Source organism: Paroedura picta, chromosome 11 (genome assembly GCF_049243985.1).
Source record: "Paroedura picta isolate Pp20150507F chromosome 11, Ppicta_v3.0, whole genome shotgun sequence".
Lineage (NCBI taxonomy): Eukaryota > Metazoa > Chordata > Lepidosauria > Squamata > Gekkonidae > Paroedura > Paroedura picta.
The window spans coordinates 12,262,245-12,286,630 of NC_135379.1; the positions used below are offsets into that span (position 1 = coordinate 12,262,245).

The following is a 24,386-nucleotide window of genomic DNA, read 5'->3' on the forward strand; positions in this document are numbered from 1 at the left end:
TTAAGTGTCTTTCAGGGCTCTAAGTTGAAAGATGGAGATTCATGGTATGTTCTGTCTCCCTTAACACATGCCAGAAAAATTTCTTTGTAGATGTAGAACAGCCAGGTTTTCTAGTCAGTGAATTCAATGGTATGTGGTTTGTATTAAAGGGTTTTTTTCACATTAGTCTTTAGCATATGTATTATATTATTAAGCCCCAGCGAGGTGCATAACAGGCAACAGAAGAGGGTGAGGTCTCTTTTTTTAAATATTAATATTAAATATTAAGAACTAGTCCATTGGAACAGCATATTTGTAGAAGAATGTATTTGATGTCAGTACCGTGAAATCCTAAAGATAATTATATCCTAAACCAGCCTTTCTCAACTTTTTTACTGTCGAGAAACCCCTGAAACATTCTTCAGACTACAAGAAACCCCAGAAGTGGCACAATCATTTAGAATATGGCTGGGAAGCATAGCTGTGTCCATGCCCACTCGAGACTCCTTCCCATCCCTCCAGGCCCATTATTGGTCATTTTGGGAGTGAGGGGGGGTAGATCAACATGGCCATATATGGTCATATCACCCAATAAATATTTAACAAGTTAAAAAATATATTCAAAAATTAACTCCCATCCATTCGGGAAACCTCTCCAGAGCTGACAAGATGAGAAAGCCTATTTTAAAATAATTAAATTCACTGGATTCAGTGGATAATTTGAAGTGCACTGATTTCAGAATTACAGAGTTTTCCAGGAACATCATAATCCTGTAATAGGGGGAATTACTATCCTAGTATTACATACATAGAGCAAAGTCTAAAAAACAGTGGCTTTTAAGGCCAGCTAAGTAATTTGATTGCTGAAAAGAGATCTGAGAACCTCTCACTTCCTCTGTGACTATGTTAGACATTGTAGCATGCTGATTTGCAAATGGTAAATCAGGTGCTCTTTATTTCTGATATAAAAATTAGGTGACGTTATGAAAAAATATATTTATTTTATGAAAAAATGTATTTTGAACCTGGTGGTAATAGATTAGATCCAGCGATTGAACACTTTTACCTCTTCTTTGGTTGCAAAAATAATTTTTTTTTTTGTGGTTGCCTTAGCTCATTGTGGAATCTTTCTGTGTCTACAGCTGTCTGGATAGAAGCCATAAACTTTATGTGTGAGGGTGAATAGTTGCCTGTTCTCTTAAAGCATTTAAGTAAATGCAAAGATCCTTAACCTTGAACATGTTTTTAAAAATGCTTCCTGATACAGATGCAAGCCGTAAGCATCCACCCTAATTATGATAAACCAGATGACTCATTCTTGTGTCACCCAAAAGTATCCTAAGGAAATGATTAAGCAGCCTTCTCCAAAAGAGCCTACGGTTATGCATTTAGAACTATTAAGAGTGAATAGTCAACAAAAGGACAATGAGTAAAATACTTTGAATTTTAATATAATAAAATAGTCTAAGCCTCATAAAGTCCATTATTGCTTGAGACCAACACACTTCAAGGACCCTATCCTGTTATGCACATACTGGACAGCTGTAGACATTTTCTGTTACCTGTTTCAGGTTTGCCCACCTTCAGATATTAGACAGATAGCATCTTGGGAGAAGGCCTTCTTCGTAATGGCACCAAACTCTCTCCCGGGAGGCTTATCTGGAGAGCTACAGTTTTGATTTTGTCATTATAGCTGGAAAGCTTCCAGAAGCAGTACACCAGCAAGACAATCCCAGGTTATGTTTATGACTTCCTGTAGCTTATAACCATAAAAAGATATGGCTGCTCACCTGTCTGTCCATGGTAGGCATAATTCATCAGAAAATAAACCGAAGAGCCTCAAATTTGGCCACCGGATTCAGGATGGCCAGGGGAAATGTAGTGCCAGAAACAAAGAGAATTGGAATATCCTGGCTCATATTATCTCCAGAAGACCTTCCATGTTCTCTTCTATAATAATAAATGGACATTTCTGTCTGTCGCAAGTACCACTCATCAGGGGAAAACAGCATGGACTTTCAAAATTGGGCACCAGCTTCAATCTACTAAAAATGGAGGGAAGTGGAGCATCCTGGCTCAGGTTCTGTCTAAAATATCCCTGTTTTACTAGTGTTTCAAAATGAAGCCTGAATCCGGCTGTGCGTTTAGAAGGTGACAGCGGCTTCATCTGTAAGACTGTGAAAATGGTTTTTAAAACATGTTGCTGACAAAGCATTGGAAATCTCTTGATACTCGGTGGGTAGTGATGTATTTGGGTGGAGACATTGAAAGTCAGCGAGCGGAAGGAAATGGCAAACTTCCTTTTTCCGAAGAGAGAATGCACTTTAGAAAATGCACTTTACCTATAGTGAGCTGACATTTCTCTCCCCTCCTTTAGCTCTAGTAGATATTCTTATTTATTTAGAACAGGTCCAAAGTGACCTTTCATTCCCACCCCGCTGCCCATTAAGAGTTTAATTAACATTCTGGTGTGGTTTCTTTTCATTAGTGACAAGGACATCCTGCCATGTAACAAATACACGTAAACTGAAAGAAATATTGTGTGGTTAAATATGGGTTTAAAATCAAATACAGCTGAATACTGTTCTATAAGGGGCTGTGGATAGAAAGTATATATGATGTACCGTAGGCCAGGGGTAGTCAACCTGTGGTCCTCCAGATGTCCATGGGCTACAATTCCCATGAGCCCCTGCCAGCAAATGCTGGCAGAGGCTCATGGGAATTGTAGTCCATGGACATCTGGAGGACCACAGGTTGACTACCCCTGCCGTAGGCTACAAAGTTTTTGATAGAAACTACAATAGGAGGCTTTGCAGTCGAATTGCTGAAATGTGATTATTTAGGGGGAGGAGAAGTCGTGGAGAAGTTAGGTTCTCGAATAACTGAGATCAACTGGCAATTCTACATAGGGTATAGAATGAACATGTATAATTTCCCACTACAAAACAGATTGTATCACTAAAATTACTGCTAGAAGTACTGATTTGAGGACCTATAGCAGAGGAATGAGGCATTCGTTCAGCATTTGAAGAAGCAAGGGCTAGTTCATGTCACCATCCAATGCTGCACTCTTTTAAAACTGTGTGTGCTTATATTTCTTTTTACCACTCAGTTGATGAAACAAAAAAAAAAGAAAAATAAATTGAGATACTTGTAACCTTCTGCCTCCTGCCAGTCCTTGCCTGTAAGTATGAACTGGTGACTTCTGTTCCATGACATGGTATGTGAGGAAGTGTGCGTGCACATGGAAGCTCACATCTTGAATGGAACTTTGTTCTGCTGCTTCAGACCAACATGGCTGCCCACTTGATTCTGTGCTGTAAGGCAGGGGTAGCCAACCTGTGGTCCTCCAGATGTAAATGGACTACAATTCCCATGACCCTCTGCCAGCATTTGCTGGCAGAGGCTCATGGGAATTGTAGTCCATGAACATCTGGAGGACCACAGGTTGACTACCCCTGCTGTAAGGAGTTCTTTTTGTTGTTATTATTTCAATTTATTTCCCACCACTCTCAAGAACGGCCCCTGGTGTGTTACAACTTATCCCCACTGAAACCATACAGGGACATAAAAAGTCTTACAATAAACCAAAACAGAACAAAAGCATGGTGGTATTATTCAATTCTCCTGTCCCCCCAAAAAACATATCTAAAGGAGTAGGGAGAGGTAGCCATTGAGGAGACATGGTCCAATGCTGCTTAGCACCACCCCGGCCTCAACCATAGACCTGGTGGAAGAGCTCCATTTTACAGGTCCTGTTGAATGCCGAGAGCTCCCACAGGGACCGTAGCTCGACCGAGAGCTCATTCCACTAGATAGGGGCGAGGACCAAAGAGACCCTGGCCCTGGTCAAGGCCAGGCGTGCTGGGCTGGGAACAATCAGTAAGTTGGTACCCGCGGAGTGTAAAGCTCTGCGGGAGGCATAGGGCGGCAGGCGGTTCCTCAGGTATATGGGTCCCAGAGTGTGATGGACATTGAAGGTCAAAACCAAAACCTTGTACTGGATCCGGGCAGCAACTGGCAACCAATGCAGGTACTCCAGCACAGGCTGGATATGGGCTCTCCAAGATATTCCTGTGAGTTCCCTAGCAACCGTATTTTGTACCAGCTGCAATTTCCAGATCATGGAGAAGGGCAAGCCCGCATAGAGTGAGTTACAGAAATCTATTCTGGCGGTGACCATCGCATGGATCACTGTGGCCAGGTGTTCAGAGGACAGGTTGGGCGCTAGTAGCCGAGCCTAGATTACAGCTGCCCAAATTGGCTTGCAAGTGCCATATGCTGGATTGGTCGTTCCGTCTTGACACTGGCTCATGTTTTCTGCCATTTCCCACATGCACACACACACGCTTATAATCTTATCTTGAAGATGTGAGCATGAGGATGTTGCAAAAGTAGCTATTCCAAAGAAGCAACAAAAGAAGAATCCTGGCTTCATGTTCTTTTTATGCTTCTTTGTAGGGAGGGAGGGTAAATATTACTCCTTGGAGAGATGCATATTTCTCTAAATAGGAAGGGAATCCTTGTGGGGAGTGTACATCTCCCTGTTTTGGATGAAAGCTATGAAACTGCAGGAGAAGAAATGAAAATTGCTTATGTTTCCCCTCTGATTGCTGCTTTACAATAATTCGTTCTCTCTGAAAGCATGTTTGTTGTTTCCGGTGGGAGCCCCTTCCCACCCCCAGTATCAGCTCAAGATACATCATTCGAGGTATATTGAAAGTTGTAGTCATATTGTTGCGATGTTCTTTGAAATTTGCACGATGTTATAGATTGTCGTAAAGTTCTATGTAAATTTGTGCAACGTTCCATGTAAACCGCCCAGAGCCGTAGGGAAGAGTGGTGTGTCTTTGTGTGTGTGTGTGTGTTTGTATTATCCAAATAAAGTTGTTAGACACACAGTGTAAGCAGGTCACTTTGTGTGTGTGTGTGTGTGTGTTACAGAGTTTATAAGAAGCTGCAAAAATTGTTCATTATGTCAGTTTTTAAAAGTCCATTATAAAAACAATCACATGACTTTTACAGCACAGTCGGGAGAGCTGTGGGATCCCAGTGTTTCTGACCTATATTTGTGAGCCCACGTTTACTGTAGCATTGTTGCATATGAGTAAAGAAGACGGGATATAACAAACTTAATGTTGCATTTTATTTTCCAGGCAAATTTCAAGTTGCTCGTCTGGTTTGGATTATTAAACTGCTTGATAGTCTGTGGATTTGCCCAGCAAGGTATGTTCAGGTGTTATTGATGTTGTGTTGCTGTGGGATTGTGGATTGCTGTATTGCCCAATGCTTGTACTGGTAATACCAGAGGTTGGGTTGCAGTGCTGGTGATGAATGTTTCACGACAAAAGATGGGGTGTTGCAGTGATGTGCATTGATCTTGCCATGCCTTGCCACAGCATTGCCATTGCTGCGGGGGCCTCTCAGACAGGAGGGGGCAAGAGGAGGAGTTAGTGCTCAGAAGGGTTTTGTGCTGAACCTTGTGCAGTCATGCCAGCTTTCCTAACACACGAGCCAACTGGAGGACACTAAACTGTTACTGCAGCTTGGACCGGTACCTCTCTTCAGCATGGAGTGGCTTGAAGTGCATTGCATCTGATACACTTCGAAGCAAATAGGGAGTGAAGCAATGTGTAGAGCTATGTGGCACAGTGGCTGAACCTTCGAACAGATGTGCTTGCACTGAAGTCAGTCACTCATGACTACTTACATTCAGCTTTAGTGCTTTTATATACATGGAATTACAATCCAGTTCAGAAACTGTACTATTTTAAGCAGCCTTAATACCATTGCTCATTATGAGCAAGAAAAAAAAGAATCCTGTGTTAGTGCAACAGACAAATGGTTGTAGCTTTGATGAGTGGGGCAGTAATTTTGTCACTTAGAGCAGGGGTATTCAACCTGTGGTCCTCCAGATGTCCATAGACTACAATTTCCATGAGCCCCTGCCACGGAATTGTAGTCCATGGACATCTGGAGGACCACAGGTTGACTATCCCTGACTTAGAGGACTCCCTATAAGTGTCAGAATTCTTGCTAGGAGTGAGAGTCTGTGCTTCTGGCAGTGCTATTGCAAAAGCTACCTCCCAACAAAGATTTTGGTACTGAAGGTACTTCTGAGAGCACAAGTCTTAAGCAAAAGAAGCAATTCTGCTATGGGCAGAACATTTCCTAAGTGTTATGAGTAAACATTTGTGAGATCTGCGTTTGCTGAGTCACACAAGTGCACTGCTGTAATGGTTAGGGAGAAATAATTCTTTGGTGTCCATAATCTCTGCAAACATAGGGTTGGGAAGGGTGGGCTATAAAAACAATTGTTATTATTTAAAAATACAAATTTTGTCAGACAGCTCATCAAAATCACTTGGAACAGTGAGGAGTCTGAGGAATGGAGGACCTTGGTTGAGTTGTGAATTTGCCATTTAATTGGACTTTGCATGCACCTCCGGTGATTAGTTTAACTAAATAGCTTATTTCACTTTAGTAAGCGCCTATGTTATATAGCCTCTTGTTGTGCAGGGTGGTAAAGCAGCTAACATGCTGTCTGAAGCTCTGACCATGAGGCTGGGAGTTCAATCCCAGCAGCCGGCTCAAGGTTGGCTCAGCCTTCCATCCTTCCGAGGTCGGTAAAATGAGTACCCAGCTTGCTGGGGGGTAAACGGTAATGACTGGGGAAGGCACTGGCAAACAACCCCGTATTGAGTCTGCCATGAAAACGCTAGAGGGTGTCACTCCAAGGGTCAGACATGACTCAGTGCTTGTACAGGGGATACCTTTACCTTTAAGCACCTATGTATTCCTATTCAAATTAACTGTTGTGTGCATTCTTACAGGTGGGAGCAATTGTATAAAGGTGAATGCAAAGTCGTGTGCTGACTGCATACAAGCTGGACCAAATTGTGGATGGTGCAAAAATATAGTATGTATTTTCCTCTAAACGTTTTATGTTGCTATTTTCTGTTATGTTATATACACAGCTAGGCTTGCGTAGACAAAAATTGAGTGCTTTTCCTTACACTGTAACGGTTGCTAACCTGGAAGACTAGAGAGCCACTTGTGAATAAGGTATTTTAACTAATGGGGCAAGCCCATTGTACATGGCTCAGTTGGGAGCTACTCATCCACAGAAATCCCCCTCTATCCTTTTGCAAGGCTATTAAAGGGTGCTTTGGCCGTGTACTTCAGCTACTCTCTTAGCTCCCCTCCCTTTCACTTTCTCCATCTGGAAACAATCGGATGTGCCAGTTGGCTGTTGCAGGCTGTATCCATATATAGTCAGATTCACACTGTGGTTTGTCATATGACTCTATATACAGGGGTCATGTGAACACAACCAGAAGCCTGCTTGCTTGTGTAAAATGGCCCACTATCGCTGTGAGTGACATACGTAAGAATACATGGGCTATGAGGACTGTTCTCTGTACTAACATCATTAGAACCGAGCCAGATATTAAAAGCAGCTACTCCAAGCTACCCAGAATCAATTGCTCTTTGTAAATAAGACAGGCCGATGGCTAAATATCATATTAAAAATCAAGGCTTATTTAACAGGAATATGAAATACATGTACAATTAAACTCCTCAGATTTAGTTCTCTTCCTTTGCCCATTATCAAGGCTATAAGATTGTGTGTCTCTTGTTCCCTCTCTCTCACCCCATGTTCTGTCGTAGTTATTTAAAAAGCATTCCACTCTGGAGTCTGTCTGGATTTAATTATATTCTCCGGTGACATTAGAAGGGCAGTAATTTTAGCTGCAGACAAAGCAGGTGGACAGGAAAGCAGTGAAGTTTATGTGCTTTTAAATCCAATTCAAGTTTTTAAATGTCTTGATTTCAATATTTAGTTCTTGGGCCCAGTGTTTGCTAAAGTGGTGAGCCGCATGTAGGCTCTATGATTTCAAACTGTAGATGGGTTGCTATGATCATAGAATCATAGAGTTGAAAGGGGCCATACAGGCCATCTAGTCCAACCCCCTGTGCAATACACAATTGGCCTAAAGCATCCATAAGTATCTATCTAGCCGCTGCTTGAAGACTGCCAGTGATGAGGAGCTCACCACCTCATTAGGCTGCCGATTCCACTGCTGAATTACTCTGAAATGTTTTTTGACTATGGGTTCTATCCTCTGCTTCCAGCAGGAACTGCTCACTGCCCTCCTCCAAGTGACAATCTTTCAGATACCTAAAGCCAGCAATCATGTCCCTTCTCAACCTCTTCTTCTCCAGGCTGAACATTCCCAAGCCCCACAGCCTTTCCTCATAGGGCTTGGTCCCCAGAACATCCTTGTCACTCTTCTCTGCGTCCTCTCAATTTTTTCCACATCCTGTTTGGAGTAAGGCCTCCAGAATTGGGTACACTACCCCAGCTGTTATCTGACCAATGTGGTATACAGCGGGACCATAACATCTTGTGATTTTGATGTGATGCCTCTGATGATACAGCCCAAGACTGCATTTGCCTTCTTTACTACCGAATCACACTGCCTGCTCATATCTAGTTTACAGTCCACAACTACCCCAAGATCTTGTTCACACACTGCTTCTCAGAAGTGTATCTCCCATCCAGTATGATTCTAATTTTGTGATTCAGATGTAGAACTCTCCACTTATCCTTATTGAATTGCATCTTGTTTTCATTTTTCCAGCATTTTCAGGTCTCACTGAACTCTTATCTTCTGGGGTGTTTGCTACTCCTCCCAATTTTGTGTCACACATAATTGAGGGAAGAGGTATATAAGTATCTCCTGCTATCCTTAACAAAGCTGCAAACTACGGCTTGTACTTTCTGAAGCAACTAATGTGTGAAGCAATCTCACAGATACAACCAGAGGCAGCACCTGTTACCATGGTTGCCATTTTCCAGCAATTGCAGCCACCTCTTTTATTATGAAAAAATATGGGCTTTTGGGAGGGCTGGTTTTTTTGGACTTCACACACACAGTGCCAGATACTATGATACTGTGGTCATTAAAGCCAGACTGACTTAACTGTTCCCTTCAAAATCAAGATTTTAAAAACCTATATTACATTGTTCTTCTCAGTCTCAAATTCAAAATATGTACCTCTTTTAGTATCTCCCAAGCTTGAAAAATGGAAAATCTTAAGGACAGACCTTAATGTTAAAATATTATGAGCCCAGCTGAGGCGTGCTAGATAAGACCTCTTTCAAGTAATTTTCGGTTTTATAAGATTTTTCATTTATTTATCACTTATATGTTGCTTTTGATTTAGCATCTTCAAAGTGTTTCATCATTAGAAGCGACAACCTTTACAGCATTTTTAAGCGGTACAATAGTTCGGTGCTGGATAATGTACAGCAGGACATAAAAATGAACATTGCTACTTCAGTAAAAACTCAGTTTATTGAAGTACGCTTTTTCAATTCAACATGAAATCAATTAAACAGGGAAAGTGTGAGCTTTTAGGCCAACGGTTCTCAACCGCTGTAAGGCTGCAACCCCAACTGTGGCGGCGGCGGCGGCAGTGCGTGCAGGTGCGCTCACAACGATCTGGAGGCGGCCAGTGCCATGGCTCTGCCACCGGCCATCGCCGCCACCAACCTGTCCTGGCAACCCCCAGGTGACCCCACTTGGGGTCGGGACCCCAAGATTGAGAACCACTATTTTAGATGTTTGTAATGCTTTTTATAGTAAATTATTTATTTATCTGATTTCCATACTGCCCTTCCATATTGCTCAGGGCGGTTTACATACAACATGGGGGCTACATGGAACGAATTAATACATAACATAAACAAATACAACAACAAGAATCCAATAACACAATTTCAGTGATCATAAACAATACAACAGGAATGAAACCCAGCCAAGCCCCCCAGAGAGGACAGACTGGTTCAGGCCATGGAAGGATGTCTGAGGGGGGACCCTGTGGTCGGTGTCAGGCAAATGCCTGGTGGAGGAGCTCCCCTTTGCAGGCCACTCCAGAATTTTGGGAGTTTGGACAAGGCCCTGATCTCTTCAGGGAGCTCGTTCCACCAGGTGGGGGCCAGGACAGAAATATGTTAGATATGAATGAGCAACTTTGACCCTAGCCTTGTTCATTTTTTATTAGAGCTTCCTTCAAGATGGGGAGTCTACTTCAGCACGATGTGATGACTTAGAAGTTTTGAAAACCAAGGGCTGCCCTCCAGACGAAATAGAAAATCCTAGAGGCTCTCAACAGATGCTCAAAAATAAGGAAGTAACGAATCGTGTCAAAGGATCTTCCGAAAGTCTCAGACAGGAAGACATTACTCAGATACAGCCGCAGCAAGTGGCATTAAAGCTACGAATAGGTAAGGATGGAAGCTGTGATGGCAAGCTCATATCTGGATATTTTTTAGTTTCTTCTTTAGGTTTTATTCTTTTTTACATTAGTTCAAGGCAATAGTAAAACAGCAGGATTTTATTTTGTCTCCACTAATGAAAAATAACTGCTTTCCAAGATCTCTTTAAAATAAGATATCTTTTGTGCCTTTTCTGCATAATACCAAGTCAGAAAAAGGTAGGGGAGGAGAGAAGTCCAAGAAAAGAACAGAAGATATTTTGAAAAATGTTGTTAGTGGAAGTACAAAGTCATCCTAGTAAATGGTGAATTGGATAGACAAATATCCTACATTTTGTATCTGCAAAATATGAATGTGTATAATTAATAATGCTTGTCCCCTAATTTAGCAATAGGTTGAGTTTGTGCCTTCCTATGTGATTAATCATTTCCATTCAGTACAATTTAAACAGAAATCTGACTTATTCTAGTGGCTATTTTAATTTTTTTTACGTCGTGCTTTTAAAATGTCGAATCTATAGGTGAAGGGTCTGTCATATCCTGTCTGTATATAGTTCTAGCTTCTTTACTGTTAACCAGATTGTTTGAAATCTTTATTTTGTTTGAATTTAGGGGAACCACAGACCTTTTCATTAAAATTTAAGAGAGCGGAAGATTACCCTATTGATCTGTATTACCTTATGGATCTCTCTTATTCCATGAAAGATGACTTGGAGAATGTAAAAAGTCTTGGGACTGATCTGATGACTAAAATGAAGGATATCACTTCGGATTTTCGAATTGGTAAGGATCTTATTTGTACATGTGAGAAAACAGGAGAATGTGCTTTGTCTGCCAGTGTGTCAAAAATACCAGTTTCCCTGTTACATTTGTAAAAAAATAAAGGAAACATGCAGTGTGTTTGCAAATATAATATCCTTATCCATGGCTCCTCTATATATCTGTGAAACAGCCTGGGGGATGGAATGTGTCCGGCTGTCCACCTAGAAAACAGTTACTAGGTGGAAGTGTTTTGATGGAACCCATTTTTGAACTGGCCCCCTATATTTTCTGACATTTGTCCTTTCTCCTGGTGCCCCATTTCTTGCTAGTAAAAGTTGTCCTCTATTTTCTAGATAAAGGGGGGAAGAATTCTCCATTAACCTTAGGACTTCCTGGTGCTTTAAGTAACATGTAATATGATTGCTCTGTGCACGGTTTTCTTTTTTTCTCTTAGGTTTTGGTTCTTTTGTGGAAAAAACTGTAATGCCTTACATTAGTACCACCCCAGCCAAGCTCAAGAACCCATGTACAGGCGATCTTAACTGTACAAGTCCTTTTAGCTACAAAAATGTGCTCACCCTCACTGGCAATGGAACGCTGTTCAATGAACTTGTCAGCAAGCAGCACATTTCTGGGAATTTGGATTCTCCCGAAGGTGGATTTGATGCAATAATGCAAGTTGCTGTTTGTGGGGTAAGTGCGTGTCAGTTTCTTTTGTAGGTCACTGTGCCCCTTTACTTTGTCAGTCAGTTTATACATCTAAAACAAGCCATGTTGCTGAAGAATTGTATTCTGAATACGGTGTTAAAATACAGATTAAAAAATCCACAGCATAGGGCTATGTACAGAGAAAGGGTACTTTGAAATTGTGTTTGTGGGGGGTGACTTTTATATGTCCTTAACATTTGGGGGGGGGATACGGCCATGTGATGCTGTGTTGTGACAGTGTTTATCATCCCCATGAATAGCTGATTGGCTGCAGGAAATCGAGGAGGAAGTGCCGCTAGATTAGGTAGTAAGGCAAGCCAGGAAGGAAACAGATGGTGTAGAGGGCAGGAGGGCAAGAGAAGTGTATCTTGGAGTGAGCAGCTGTCAAGACAGTGAGGAAGGATGCAGCAGTAGCAGAGTGGAAGAGCAGATGGCAGAAGGAGGTAGAGATGGAGGAAGTAGGCACCAAGAGGGTTCATCCCTTCCTTGCTCATCCCTACATGTGTGAGGATGTGAACAAACACACCTATGCTGATCGTTTCCTGTTCAGTTTGATCTGCTGTTTTGAGCACCTCTGTGCTGAGCCTTTTAAAATCTTTATAAAAATTCTTCCTAAGGAAAAAATTGGATGGCGAAAGGACGTCACTCGATTGTTGGTGTTTTCCACGGATGCTGGATTCCATTTTGCTGGAGACGGGAAGCTTGGAGGAATTGTTCTACCAAATGATGGGCAATGTCATTTAGATAACAATATGTACACGATGAGCCATTATTACGTAAGCCTGTTTAACAGTGCTTTGGTGGGTTGGTTTGCACGGGTGAATGGCCTGAAAGTGTATAGTGAGGATAGGGTTAAGTGAAACAGCAGCAGCTGTTTGGGCCCATTCCGACATAACACTTTACACCAGGCTTTCTCAACCACAGTTTTGTGAAATCCTGGGGGGTTTTGGCAGCCCTGGGAGGGCTTCCCAAACAGGTGGGAGATAATTAATTTTTAATATTTTTTTATTAAAATATTTATCAGATCATATGACCATATATGGTCATGCCAACCTCTTCCCCCCCCCCTTCCAAAATGGCCAGTGATGGGCTTAGAGGGGGTGGGGAGGGGCCCTGGGTGGGTATGTACACAGCTTTGCTTCCCAACAACATTCTGCACGATTGCACCACTTCTGGGGTTTCACAACGCCTGAAAAACATTTCAGGGTTTTCTCAGTGGTAGAAAAGTTAGGAGATACTTGGTCTCAAAATATTTGTGTTTGAGTCACTGGTTAGCCATTAATTTCACTTCCCTTAAGAATACCCTACTCGTTATCCTAAGTTAGGGGAAGCAGAACAAACACACAAAGCTGCCTAATACTGATTCAGAGTCCATCAAGGTCAGTATTGTCCACTCAGGCTGGCAGCAACTTTCTAGGGTCTCCAGTTAGAGCTCTTTCATACCACCTACTACATGATCCTTTCTTTGGGCTGGAGATGCTGGGTATTGAGCCTGGGACTTCCTGCGAACCAAGCAGATGCTTTGCCACTGAGCCAAGTCCCTTCCCTGAAGATTAACTGGGTTGCTTATTTTTAAGTCACTTTTTGATTTACTTCTGTATAGAAAGTTAAAGAGAAAAATTGTGGGAGATTTTAAATAGGGAATGAAACCTCGCCTAAGAATACAATTGTTTGCTTAACATTATCTAATTCCATCCTGCAGGATTATCCCTCCATTGCTCATCTTGTTCAGAAACTAAGTGACAATAATATACAGATAATTTTTGCTGTGACACGAGAATTTCAGCCTGTTTACAAGGTAAAGGTCATTTTATCCATCTCTCAAGTGTAGGTAGAGCTGCAGGTACTTAGAGCCAGTGTGTTATAGTGGTTAAAGAGTGGCAGACTCTAACCTGGAGAACAGGATTTGATTCCCCATTCCTGCTCCACATGCAGCCAGCTGGGTGACCTGGGGCCAGTCACAGTTCTCTTAGGGCTGTTCTTGCTGAGCAGTTCTCTTAAAGCTGTCTCAGCCCCACATACCTCACAGGGTGTCTGTGGTGGGGAGAAGGGAAAGGAGGTTGTAAGCTGCAGATGTCTTCCTCATCCATTTCCTTTTTTATTATTGTATTGCTTTTTAAAGTTGTCCTAGCTCATTTATTATTCAATGTTAAGGCCAGCAGCTGCTATATAATAATAATACTAAATAAATCACTTACTTATCTCCTCCTAGTCTGATATTCCATGTAGCCAGTTGTAACCTTGGAACTATTTCATAAGAGTCTTGGCAGTGCAGTAGAACACCTGAAATTGGACAAGAACTTTGCGTATTTACACAAAAATTCTTGTTGTCCAGATTCACTGCTTAACCCAAATGGGCCACTGTATTTGAAGACCTGCCTGAATTATTTAGAGCTGCCACGCAGCCGAAACAGGAAATGATTGGGATTGACCTATAGCCACCCAAACAAGAGAGGCTGTTCTTGAACTCTTCAGATGGGACTACTTTAAACCTTACTCAACAATTTCAATTTAATTTTTACATTGTTTGTTTGTTTATAGGAGCTGAAGAATTTGATTCCAAAATCTGCTGTGGGAACGCTGTCATCAAACTCCAGTAATGTGATTCAACTGATTATTGATGCGTACAATGTAAGTTTCTTTAACAACGTGGCTTTCTTTTTCCCTCCCAAGCTAACATGAGTTGACAGAGGAAAACCCGCATCTCACTGCCATCGAATGCTAGTGCGCTAATAGAGCTGAATTACGGGCTGGATATAGACTAGAACAAACCGTGAGAGAAAGTGAGCACAAGCTACTTTGCACAGCACTTCTCCGGCACAGCTAATGTTGAATCCTGGGGGGCCTGGTAAGGAGGAGCAGTGTTCTGAGACAGGGACTCAAGCAGCAAAACTGCATACCTGTGGTAGTGCTGGAGGACTCTTCATAGGCATGTTGAACCTATGCTCAGCTGGACTACTGATTATTGTAGCATCGTAGAATCATAGAGTTGGAAGGGCCCATACAGGCCATCTAGTCCCACGCCCTGCTCAATGCAGGATCAGCCTAAAGCATCCAGCATAAGTATCTGTCCAGCCGCCTCCTGAAGACCGCCAGTGAACCATTTGTGTTTTGCATAGGTTTTGTTGAAAGTTTTTAACAGCATGCTGTACGGTATAACTGAATGACTCGATTCGTTTTAGTCGTTGTCTTCAGAAGTGATTTTGGAAAACACCAAATTACCAAAAGAAGTCACCATTGAATACAAATCTTTCTGCAAGAATGGAGTGAACGGCACAGGAGACGAAGGAAGGAAGTGCTCGAACATTTCAATTGGAGATGAGGTAATTTCCGGAGCACCGAGAGGAGCTTGGATTTTGGGGCGGGTCAGAAGTGCGCCGTGTGTGCTGCTTTTATAAAACGCTTTGGCTAGTATTCTTCTGTATGCCAGTAATCCATGTGCTACATTGGCAGGTTAAGTTTGAGATTAAAGTCACAGCCACCCAGTGTCCGGAGAAACAACTGACGGAGCCCATTAGAATCAAGCCCCTGGGCTTCACTGAAGAGGTAGAAATCAAGCTGGAGTTCATCTGCGAGTGTGAATGTCACAAGGAAGGCATTGCAGACAGCCCTCTCTGCCATAATGGGACATTTGAGTGTGGGGCTTGCAGGTACGCAAATATTCACTTGACTGTTTTTCCACAAAAGAAAGTGTCTGATGGAGAATAAAATGTTTTTTTCTTGTAAAAATAACAGAAGAAGAAGAGTTGGTTCTTATATGCCGCTTTTCTCTACCCAAAGGAGTCTCAAAGCGGCTTACAATCGCCTTCTCTTTCCTCTCTCCGCAACAGAGACCTTGTGAGGGACATGAGGCTGAGAGAGCCCTGATATTCCTGCTTGGTCAAAACAGCTATTCAGTGCTGTGGTGAGCCGAAGGTCACCCAGCTGGCTGCATGTGGGGGAGCGGGGAATCAAACCCGGTTCGCCAGAATAGAAATCCGCACTCCTAACCACTACACCAAGCTGGCTCAAAAACCCCTTTGTCTGTGACGGCTAACATGTCGATGCAAAAAACTAGTTTTGTGGATCCCTCCCAACTTTTCAGCAACTAAATGGAAAAAAAAACCAATGTGATTGTAACTGATCATCTTAACTCTCACTGGAAAAAACATTCCCTTGATTTAGGTGGCCAAATGGTGGCCCCCCAGTTGCCCGTGGACTACAATTACCTATGAGCTCTGCCAGCTTGTATATCTGGAGAGCTACAGTTTGGCCACCCCTTATTTAGAAGCCTTCCCCCCCCCAATCTTGGATGTTGAGGTCTGTCTCATTATCTGAGTTGAGCTCTGGCATGCAGAAAGTCCTGCTCCTTCCTCTACGGTCCCCACTTTCTGCTCCATCTTTTGGAACCTTTAGCGATGGGTCGAGGCTTTCATCTTTTCCATACAGCCTGCCTTTTGTGGGTGGCTTTGTTTTGACTATAAGTATGAATAAATGCTTACATACCATTCAGGTTTCACAGTCCAGGCATGTGATGGAGACCTCTGTCTTCCTTTCAGGTGTAAATCAGGGCGTATTGGAAAACACTGTGAATGCAGCATGGATGAAGTCAACAGTGAAGATATGTCCGGCACCTGTAGAGCTCCAAACAGTACAGAAATATGTAACAACAACGGAGAATGTATTTGTGGTCAGTGTGTGTGCAAGAAAAGAGATAACCCAAATGAAATCTACTCTGGCCAGTTCTGCCACTGTGATAATTTCAACTGTGATCGATCGGACGGCTACATTTGTGGAGGTAACTAGTTTCTTTCAAGGGAATTTTCAAAATGCTGAGGTGGCAAGTCCAAAACTGCCATGAGAAAGTAGGAGGAGAATCTGGTAGATGGTTGTTTCTGATTCTAGGAAAGTCACATTCATGACTAGCATCCATCAAAAAAAAAATTAGTAGAGAGAACCGTAGAATTACGCAAATGTTTACATATACTGTGGTTCATGAAACTAGCCCTGTATGCTGGAGAATATATATTATCCAAAGCAGCACTTGCTCAAGAAAGGCCTTTTGGATGACACAAGCTAGGGAAATGGAGGAGAGAGAACACTTCTCTAAAAAGAAGCAAACATGCTTCCTGTGGGCTTTTCACCAGCTTTTAAGCAGCGGATATAAGCCGATAAAAGCTTCCTAAGTCTCAAAAAATATATTTCGTACGTCATTGAAGCTTGGCGCTCCATGATCTACTCTTTACCTCTCCCCTCATCACATCCCACCTTTTTCTTTTGCAGGGCACGGCGAATGCAAGTGTCGTGAGTGTGAATGCTGGCAAAACTACACGGGCTCTGCTTGCGAATGCCCCCTGGATACAACCCCGTGCGAAGCTGCGAATGGGCAGATCTGCAACGGCAGAGGGACCTGTGAGTGCGGGGTCTGCAACTGCACGGATTCCAAATTCCAGGGACCCACGTGCGAGTTGTGTCAGACCTGCGTTGGGGTCTGCATGGAGCACAAGTAAGGCTTTTTGAAGAGTATCTTCTTTATTATTATGGATGATGATTGACGATTGATTATACATAAACAGTGAGGGGGGGGGGACCTAAAATGACGCATGCAGGACAAGGAAATTGAGATGGGGGGAGGAAAGTAAATGCTTTCTGCTATTGCCATATGTTTTGTTCTTAGGGGTGTGCACAAGGGAGAACTTTGAAACGCAAACGCTCAGGATTTGTTTGCAGAGCTGCTTGTTGGATAAGCACAAAATGCCCAGATGCAGCCCAGAGGATTTTGCTCTGTCAGACCTGTACAATGTGCCTGTCTGTATCTGTTAGGGCGTGGACATTATGTAGAGGTGACCCGGTAGATGCTTCTGTGGAAATTCTAAAGTTAATTTAGGAGCACTGAGCATTCGTTGGTATTTCACTGTAATCATTATGGAATGTCTTGTACCTTGAAGGTACATTTCAGCGTATGGTGCTGTTCTGCTGCTTGGCCATCTGGTCTGTGAGATCGTACAGGACTTATAGACTTCATTGTCCTGTTCCATCTACATTGGCTCCCAGCTTGTTTCTGGGCTCGGTTCATGGTGCTGATAATGACCTTTATAGCAGGGGTAGTCAACCTGTGTGGTTGCTGGCAGAGGCTCATGGGAATTGTAGTCCATGAACATCTGGAGGACCACAGGTTGACTACCCCTGCTTTATAGCATACCTGAAAGACCATTTTCTCCCATAAGAACCCACCCACTCCAGTCATCTTCCAAGGCACCTTCAGGTACCTTCACCTTCTGTTGTGGGACTAAAAAAACGCTCCCTCACCAGCTAGGAGACTTTTTCATTTGGCATACATATCTCCAGTAATTGTTGTTGGTCCTCCTTCATAGTTGTATTATGTGTGTGTATTTAAGTTTTTCTAGAATTGTTTCTTTTACAGACTCTCTTATTTTAAATACTGTTTTTTAAAATTATCCACACTTTGTGGGGGGAAATAATCCCCCCGCAGTGAATCCTAGGGAAATGCTATAGATGAATCGTAGGAGAATGCTACGATGTAGACCGCCCTGAGCCGAATAGGAGGGCAGTATAAAAATCAAATTAATAAATACCGGGGGGGAAGGCTTATCCAAATGCAGAGCTCTTACGATGAAAACTAACCTTCGTTTTAATTTGATACGGTATTAAAATTCTTCTGAAATTTCCTCTTGAAGTGGGGAATAGAATCATGTTTTTCTAATAAGTGCTGTGTCTGGACATCCACAGGGACTGTGTCCAGTGCAGAGCTTTTGCCAAAGGGGAAAAGAAAAATAAATGTCAAGAAGAATGTTCGTACTTCAACATGACCCTGGTAGACCATAGGGACAAGCTGCCACAGCCCGGTGACTTTGATGCCCAGACTCATTGCAAAGAGAAGGATATTGATGACTGCTGGTTCTACTTCACCTACTCCCTGGAATCAAACAAGCCCATTGTCCATGTGGTAAAGATACCAGGTATTACATACTCTTCATAAAGGAACGGTGCTTTAGGTTAAAAACTTCATAGAACACAAGTAGAGTCTGTACCGAGGAGAGGCAAGGTGGGGAGGGATGGTCAGAAAGTTACATTAAGCCAGTGTTTTTAGATTGATTGTTTATTATATTAAATTATATTAAATTATAAATTATTATATATTATTACATTATTATATTATTACATTATTATATTATTACATTTTACAATCAAATCATTTCATCTATAGTTTAAGCACAGAAGGGAAGCAGAAAATTACTCAGACTTTTTTTGGGGGGGGGGGGGGATAAATGTGTAATTCCAGAATCCATGGTTGGTGTCGTGTTTCCATTGTGTTGAAACGACTTTTCGATCCTTTGCTGCCTAGAGTGCCCAACCGGCCCTGACATCATTCCCATTGTTGCTGGCGTGGTGGCTGGAATCGTTCTGATTGGTCTTGCCCTACTGCTGATTTGGAAGCTGCTGATGATCATTCATGACCGAAGAGAATTTGCAAAATTCGAGAAGGAAAAAATGAATGCAAAGTGGGATGCGGTAAGGGGTCTTGTGTTCAGGACAGTAGACTTCTTTGCCACTCTTCAGATATTTTAAGAACAGGTCCCTATAGGAAGTTTGGATTCGATTTTTCGCTAGGATTATTAGTGAACGACCCATGCAAAGCTAAATTATTTTTAGACTTGATGGCTTGAACAAACAAATATTAATTGTACGTCTAGTATGCACAGTATATTTGGGCTAGGCCTAGCGGGAAGTATCCTTTGTCTTTTAATTAAACTGAGAAACTCTGTTTTACCATAATTAGATCATTTTGTCTTTCTTTGTATATCTTGTTCTTAATGCCAATAAAGGCTTCTGTATCTGTCCTTTCATCCACCGTGTATACAGGTTCCATTAAATGAGGCTTCAGTAACTGTTGAAAAGCCTCTTCTGCACATCTTTAGTAAATTCGGGGGCTTTTAAAAGTTTCTGTTAAGCACAGAATGAGCCTGCCGACTAAGATTAGGCTAACGCTTTTACATAGCTATAGCACAACTACTTTGATTCTGCCTTTGAGTATTTTCCAGTCTCTTCTGTATCCCACACTGACCATTTTTCTACCTTCAGCAAGAAAACCCAATATACAAGAGTCCTATTAATAATTTCAAGAATCCAAACTATGGACGTAAAGCCGGTCTCTAAGGCTCAGTTCGTATTTTCATTTCCGTTTCTTTCTCTATGCATGCCGTTTCCTTCAAGCTCCCTGTATGCACCATTAACTAACTACCGATTGAGTCTTGCACACTTTATCAACAGTTCCTTCAGATTTTACAATTATAGTGGTATTTGAACTGGTTAGGGTCCAGAACAAAACTATTGTTTTATTAAATTGGAGGTTTTATTACAATTTGATGATTTGTTCACCTCTGTGCACATGAGCACCCACAATGCCAATACAAAAGCTTGGCTGCTTTCAGTCCCCCCCCCCTAAAAAAAAAAAAAAACCTCTATGAAGCTAGGCAGTAAGCCCCCATCAAGTCATTTTCAGAGCTTTCTGCAGAGGGCAACAGCACCCTTGGGGCACTATGAAATGCCCTGCATTACATAAATATAGGTGGTAATGTACTACACCTCAAGGCTTCTCCAAATAAAGGATAGGAATGGTTCGGCCAGTGCTAAAAACCACTTAGGCCTAAATGTTTTCAGTGGATAATACTTTTAGAGCTCTTGCTTTTAAATCAGTAAGAGGGAAGTGCTCAACTCAGCCGGATAATGTATTTTAGGGAAATAGGACATAACTTTGGGTTAGTAGTGTAGAGGTGTGAGAAGGAAATGGTGTTGACTGTTACAAAGGCATCTTTTTCTTTCCCCTTTTTTCTTCTCTTTTAGCTGAGACTACATCTTTCCCTATAAAAATATGGGGGGGGGGAATTACTTAAGTTTTTAATTTAGTGATCTCCAATTAAAAGGACATCACTCAAACTTCAAGGATAATGGGTGAATGTGGAGAATTGCACATAATCTTCACATGGGCATGCATGAGCTGTTTCTGCAGTGTGGTTGCCCTGACCTGGATGGGCCAAACTAGCCTGATGTCATCACACCTCGGAAGCTAAACAGGGTCAGCCCCAGTTAGTATTTGAATGGGTGGCCTCACAGAGGCAAGCAATGGCAAACCACCCTCTGAACATTCCTTGCCTTGAAGGCCCAGTACGGCGGCCGTAACTCTGCTGTGATGTGACGGCGCTTCCATCTTCTCTTTGTGGAGATTTCCCACTTGCCTGTGAGCCTCAAAGTGCTGCAAGAGCAAGCACAAGTTGTTTACTGTCTTGGATACCTGTTTTGTGATATGAAGCATTCCCGAAGCTTCTGATTTGGTTGCTTTCCACCTGCGCAGTTGTTGTTCAGGTGCAGGTTGGCAACATGGTAATGACTAGATAAGAGGTCCAACTGTTTTGGAATTTTATTCCAAAAACCAGTATCTGTTTCTTCAGATTGCAGAAAACCCCCTGCCAGATCCACGTCATTCCTGCACCAATGTTAGACGTGGCCTTCATGCTCCTGAGTTCTATGCTACTGCTTGAGTATTTCAAGTAGCAAACTGGGAGCTTGGCTGTAACTTCCATGTGTCCCTTTTTCAGAGCTGTTGTTAAAATTGAAACATGATAGTCAGAAGCAAAGCAAACAGGGCTGAGATCTGCCCTGAGTTATGTAAAATGTTTGGTGATAGCGTTCAGTGAAAGCACATATTTTTAATTTAACATGTTTTCTCACTGCCTAGCTTAAAGCATTATTAGTGTCTCTTAACATATGCCTTTAAGCTTTGCATGGTTTTGATATGAGGTGTATGTGCAAATCAGTTTGATGGGGACAAACTGATCATTGCAAAATTAGAGGGTTTATGCTTTTAACGGGCATTCTCTGATGTGTTCAGATGGCATCTCTGGCACCTCAGTTGCTGGAAACAGTGTCCTAAATATAGACTTGTGTTTTCATCCAACATGGGTGCACTTAATTCTTCCAGGCTTCTGGCACTCAGTTAAGCAGTACATTGAGGTGGAGATGTAGCACAGTGCAAAATTTGGTAGTATTTGTTGAAAGAAAACTCATATATTTGAGAAGGTAGGTTTTTACAGCATAGGTCCGCTTTTGTTGCATACAGCTTGTTCATGCGGGATTTGTATACCCGAGCAATAAACCCTCAATTCTGTCTGCTTTGGCGTTTGCTAGCTCTGCAGGGGAATACCTATAGATGGGAATGGCTGTGTTCTCCTCCTGACTAATTTGTGTGTGGCAGAATAAGATGTGTGTATGAATAGCAATTCTTGGACGTTGACCATTGTTGGAATATGATAAGAACAGATTCCCTTTGCTGAATTTTGTGCAAAACGTTATTTGCAGTCAATTTACTCTTGCAGCTGAAAGGTCTATAAAGTCAGTATTTATTTTGCCCTGGCAAAAATGCACTTCAAACTATTTGTGTAAACCTACATGCATATTCTTTGAGAGGGTTAGGGAGAAAATATGATGGCAGTGAATAAAATGCAAACCGTTCGTGTTTGCAGGGCCATTTTTCTTAGCAGATTGAAGTGCTGGAATATAAGATGTTCTGCTGTCAGTATTCTCAATTTAGATACCTTAATCTATTGTAAACTTGTAAATCCAAAGTAGACCTGAATCTTAACTGATTCTTAAAAGATGTACTAGCTTGCTTAAGTCCAGAGATCCTGTGCATGAAATGAAGTCTCTCACTTGCACATGGAACTCAGGATATTTGTGTGTGTGTGTACACGCAAGTATCATAAATGGAGTAATTTCTCACACTTTTGCAATCCTGGATATTAATAAACTGCGTTTCGTTTCTCTTCTAGGGTGAAAATCCTATATATAAAAGTGCCGTGACAACTGTGGTCAATCCGAAATACGAGGGGAAATGAAAACAAAACTGCTTTGTAACTTCACAACACTGTATGCAATGTAGCAATTTTGTAGTCTCAGTAACTTAGCTTTAGGGCAATATTGCAATGAATTTACTAATTCATTACATTAGATTTGTTTCCTATGCATATTTTTTAAGTGTACAGTACGGTTTTATTTTTTGTGAAGGTTTTTATTTTCTTTTGCGTGTGAAATCAGTGCCAGGGGACTGACAGAAAACTTGAGATTGCATAGCCCATTCTGCTTAAGGTCACACAGTGCCTTTTTGACCTTTCCCTCCGATGAGGGGAAATGGCTGAAACAATCAGTATGACGGGCTCTGCCTAGCCATTGTATTAGTCGTAGACCAATTTTAGCTTTACAGGTACATCAGGGCTGTGGCTTGCGTAGTTTATGCAAGCCAGTTAATTCCTTGGAAATGCAAGTTTTACTTAGATTGTGAATAACAGCGTGTTTGCCTCAAGACTCGCCTTATTGGATACAGTCACCTGAACGGTGGAAATCATGATGTAAGAGACAATTTAATAAGCTCTTAAGCATTTTAAGTTGTCAAAGGGGTTATAAAGAGTAGAAGGACTAATAGGTCTGAAGAAATAGCTTTAATCATGACATATTTTTATGCCATTGTACAGTAACCTAAAAATATTACTCTGTAAATTCACGTTGTGAACTTTGGTCCTGTGAAGTAACAGGACATCATCTAAATACAGAAAAGCCTTAATTTCATTAGGTGTGCTTTCCTGATTTAAAGCCTGGTGCTTTGTCACATTTTTATGTATTTGGTAGCATTTTGCATTTACTGTCAGAATATGATCCCCCACGCCGCCCCCCACTTTCGGCTGTAAATTTGCCTGTCGCTAATATTGCTTAACTGTCTAACACGACTAGGTCAGAAGATAGCATTATTTGATGTGTCATGTATATTTGCCTCAGACCATATTTGCCTCAGACCATTTGGTCCTGTCATATCACATTCTTATTTTAAGTGCCTTTGATTTTAACAAATGTTCACTTTTTACTGTGCTATTATGGAAGTTATTTATTAAATAAAATATTAAATTGGATCTGGTTTTCCCCCCCTCTATTTGGTGGTTCAGTATATTTGAAGCACTATGTAAGTATTTATCTCAGTAAGTATTAATGATTAATGACTTTCTTGCAGCTTTGAAGAAAAGCGGATGTTTGGGATGAAATCAAAATAAGTACTTTATACAAATATCTAAGCATCTGTCTCCTCAACATGTTTATCCAGGGTTGGATCTGAGGTTTCTGTTCTGCTAACAATGGAATCTTCCTGCAGGGCTGGAAATGTTCTATCAATATAATGTGCCACTTCTGCTATAGAACAAAACTCCTTGTGCTAGAAGGATTCCCCATTAAAGGAATAGAACCAAGGCAGGGGTAGTCAACCTGTGGTCCTCCAGATGTTCATGGACTGCAATTCCCATGAGCCCCTGCCAGCGTTTGCTGGCAGGCACTTGTGGGAATTGCAGTCCATGAACATCTGGAGGACCACAGATTGACTACCCCTGCTTTAGGGAGAACCAAATGAAACAGCCTTTAACTGACATTATTTAGGTAGATAACAAAGCTTGAACAGAAGTGTTCTCTGTGGGGAACAACACTCAAGCTATGTCCCATGAGCTATGAGAGGCTAATGGTGCAATACAAAAGTAGCCATCCATTCCCCCTGTATAACATAGAAAGGTTTTGCATGTACACATTAGAGTCAGTGGATCATGATCCTTACCTGGTAATTT

General features: G+C 41.8%; 1 protein-coding gene across 2 annotated transcripts in view; it reads left to right on the forward strand.

Annotated features, from left to right (window-relative positions):
• The window catches only part of ITGB1 (integrin subunit beta 1), a 27,849-nt gene extending 4,159 nt beyond the window's left edge, over positions 1-23,690 (forward strand). Inside the window, exons 2-17 of one of the 2 annotated variants that reach the window (XM_077303233.1) lie at positions 5,136-5,205; positions 6,813-6,898; positions 10,051-10,273; positions 10,876-11,046; positions 11,480-11,718; positions 12,351-12,509; positions 13,436-13,531; positions 14,275-14,364; positions 14,916-15,056; positions 15,187-15,383; positions 16,272-16,510; positions 16,996-17,218; positions 18,463-18,692; positions 19,079-19,245; positions 19,816-19,896; positions 22,560-23,690. In XM_077303233.1, coding sequence (XP_077159348.1) covers positions 5,136-5,205; positions 6,813-6,898; positions 10,051-10,273; positions 10,876-11,046; positions 11,480-11,718; positions 12,351-12,509; positions 13,436-13,531; positions 14,275-14,364; positions 14,916-15,056; positions 15,187-15,383; positions 16,272-16,510; positions 16,996-17,218; positions 18,463-18,692; positions 19,079-19,245; positions 19,816-19,890 — 2,406 coding nt within the window. In that variant the 3' untranslated portion in view covers positions 19,891-19,896; positions 22,560-23,690. The remainder of the gene's footprint in view (positions 1-5,135; positions 5,206-6,812; positions 6,899-10,050; positions 10,274-10,875; positions 11,047-11,479; positions 11,719-12,350; positions 12,510-13,435; positions 13,532-14,274; positions 14,365-14,915; positions 15,057-15,186; positions 15,384-16,271; positions 16,511-16,995; positions 17,219-18,462; positions 18,693-19,078; positions 19,246-19,815; positions 19,897-22,559) is intronic. The other variant, XM_077303234.1, reaches the window with a different exon arrangement.
• The last annotated feature ends 696 nt before the right edge of the window (positions 23,691-24,386 follow it).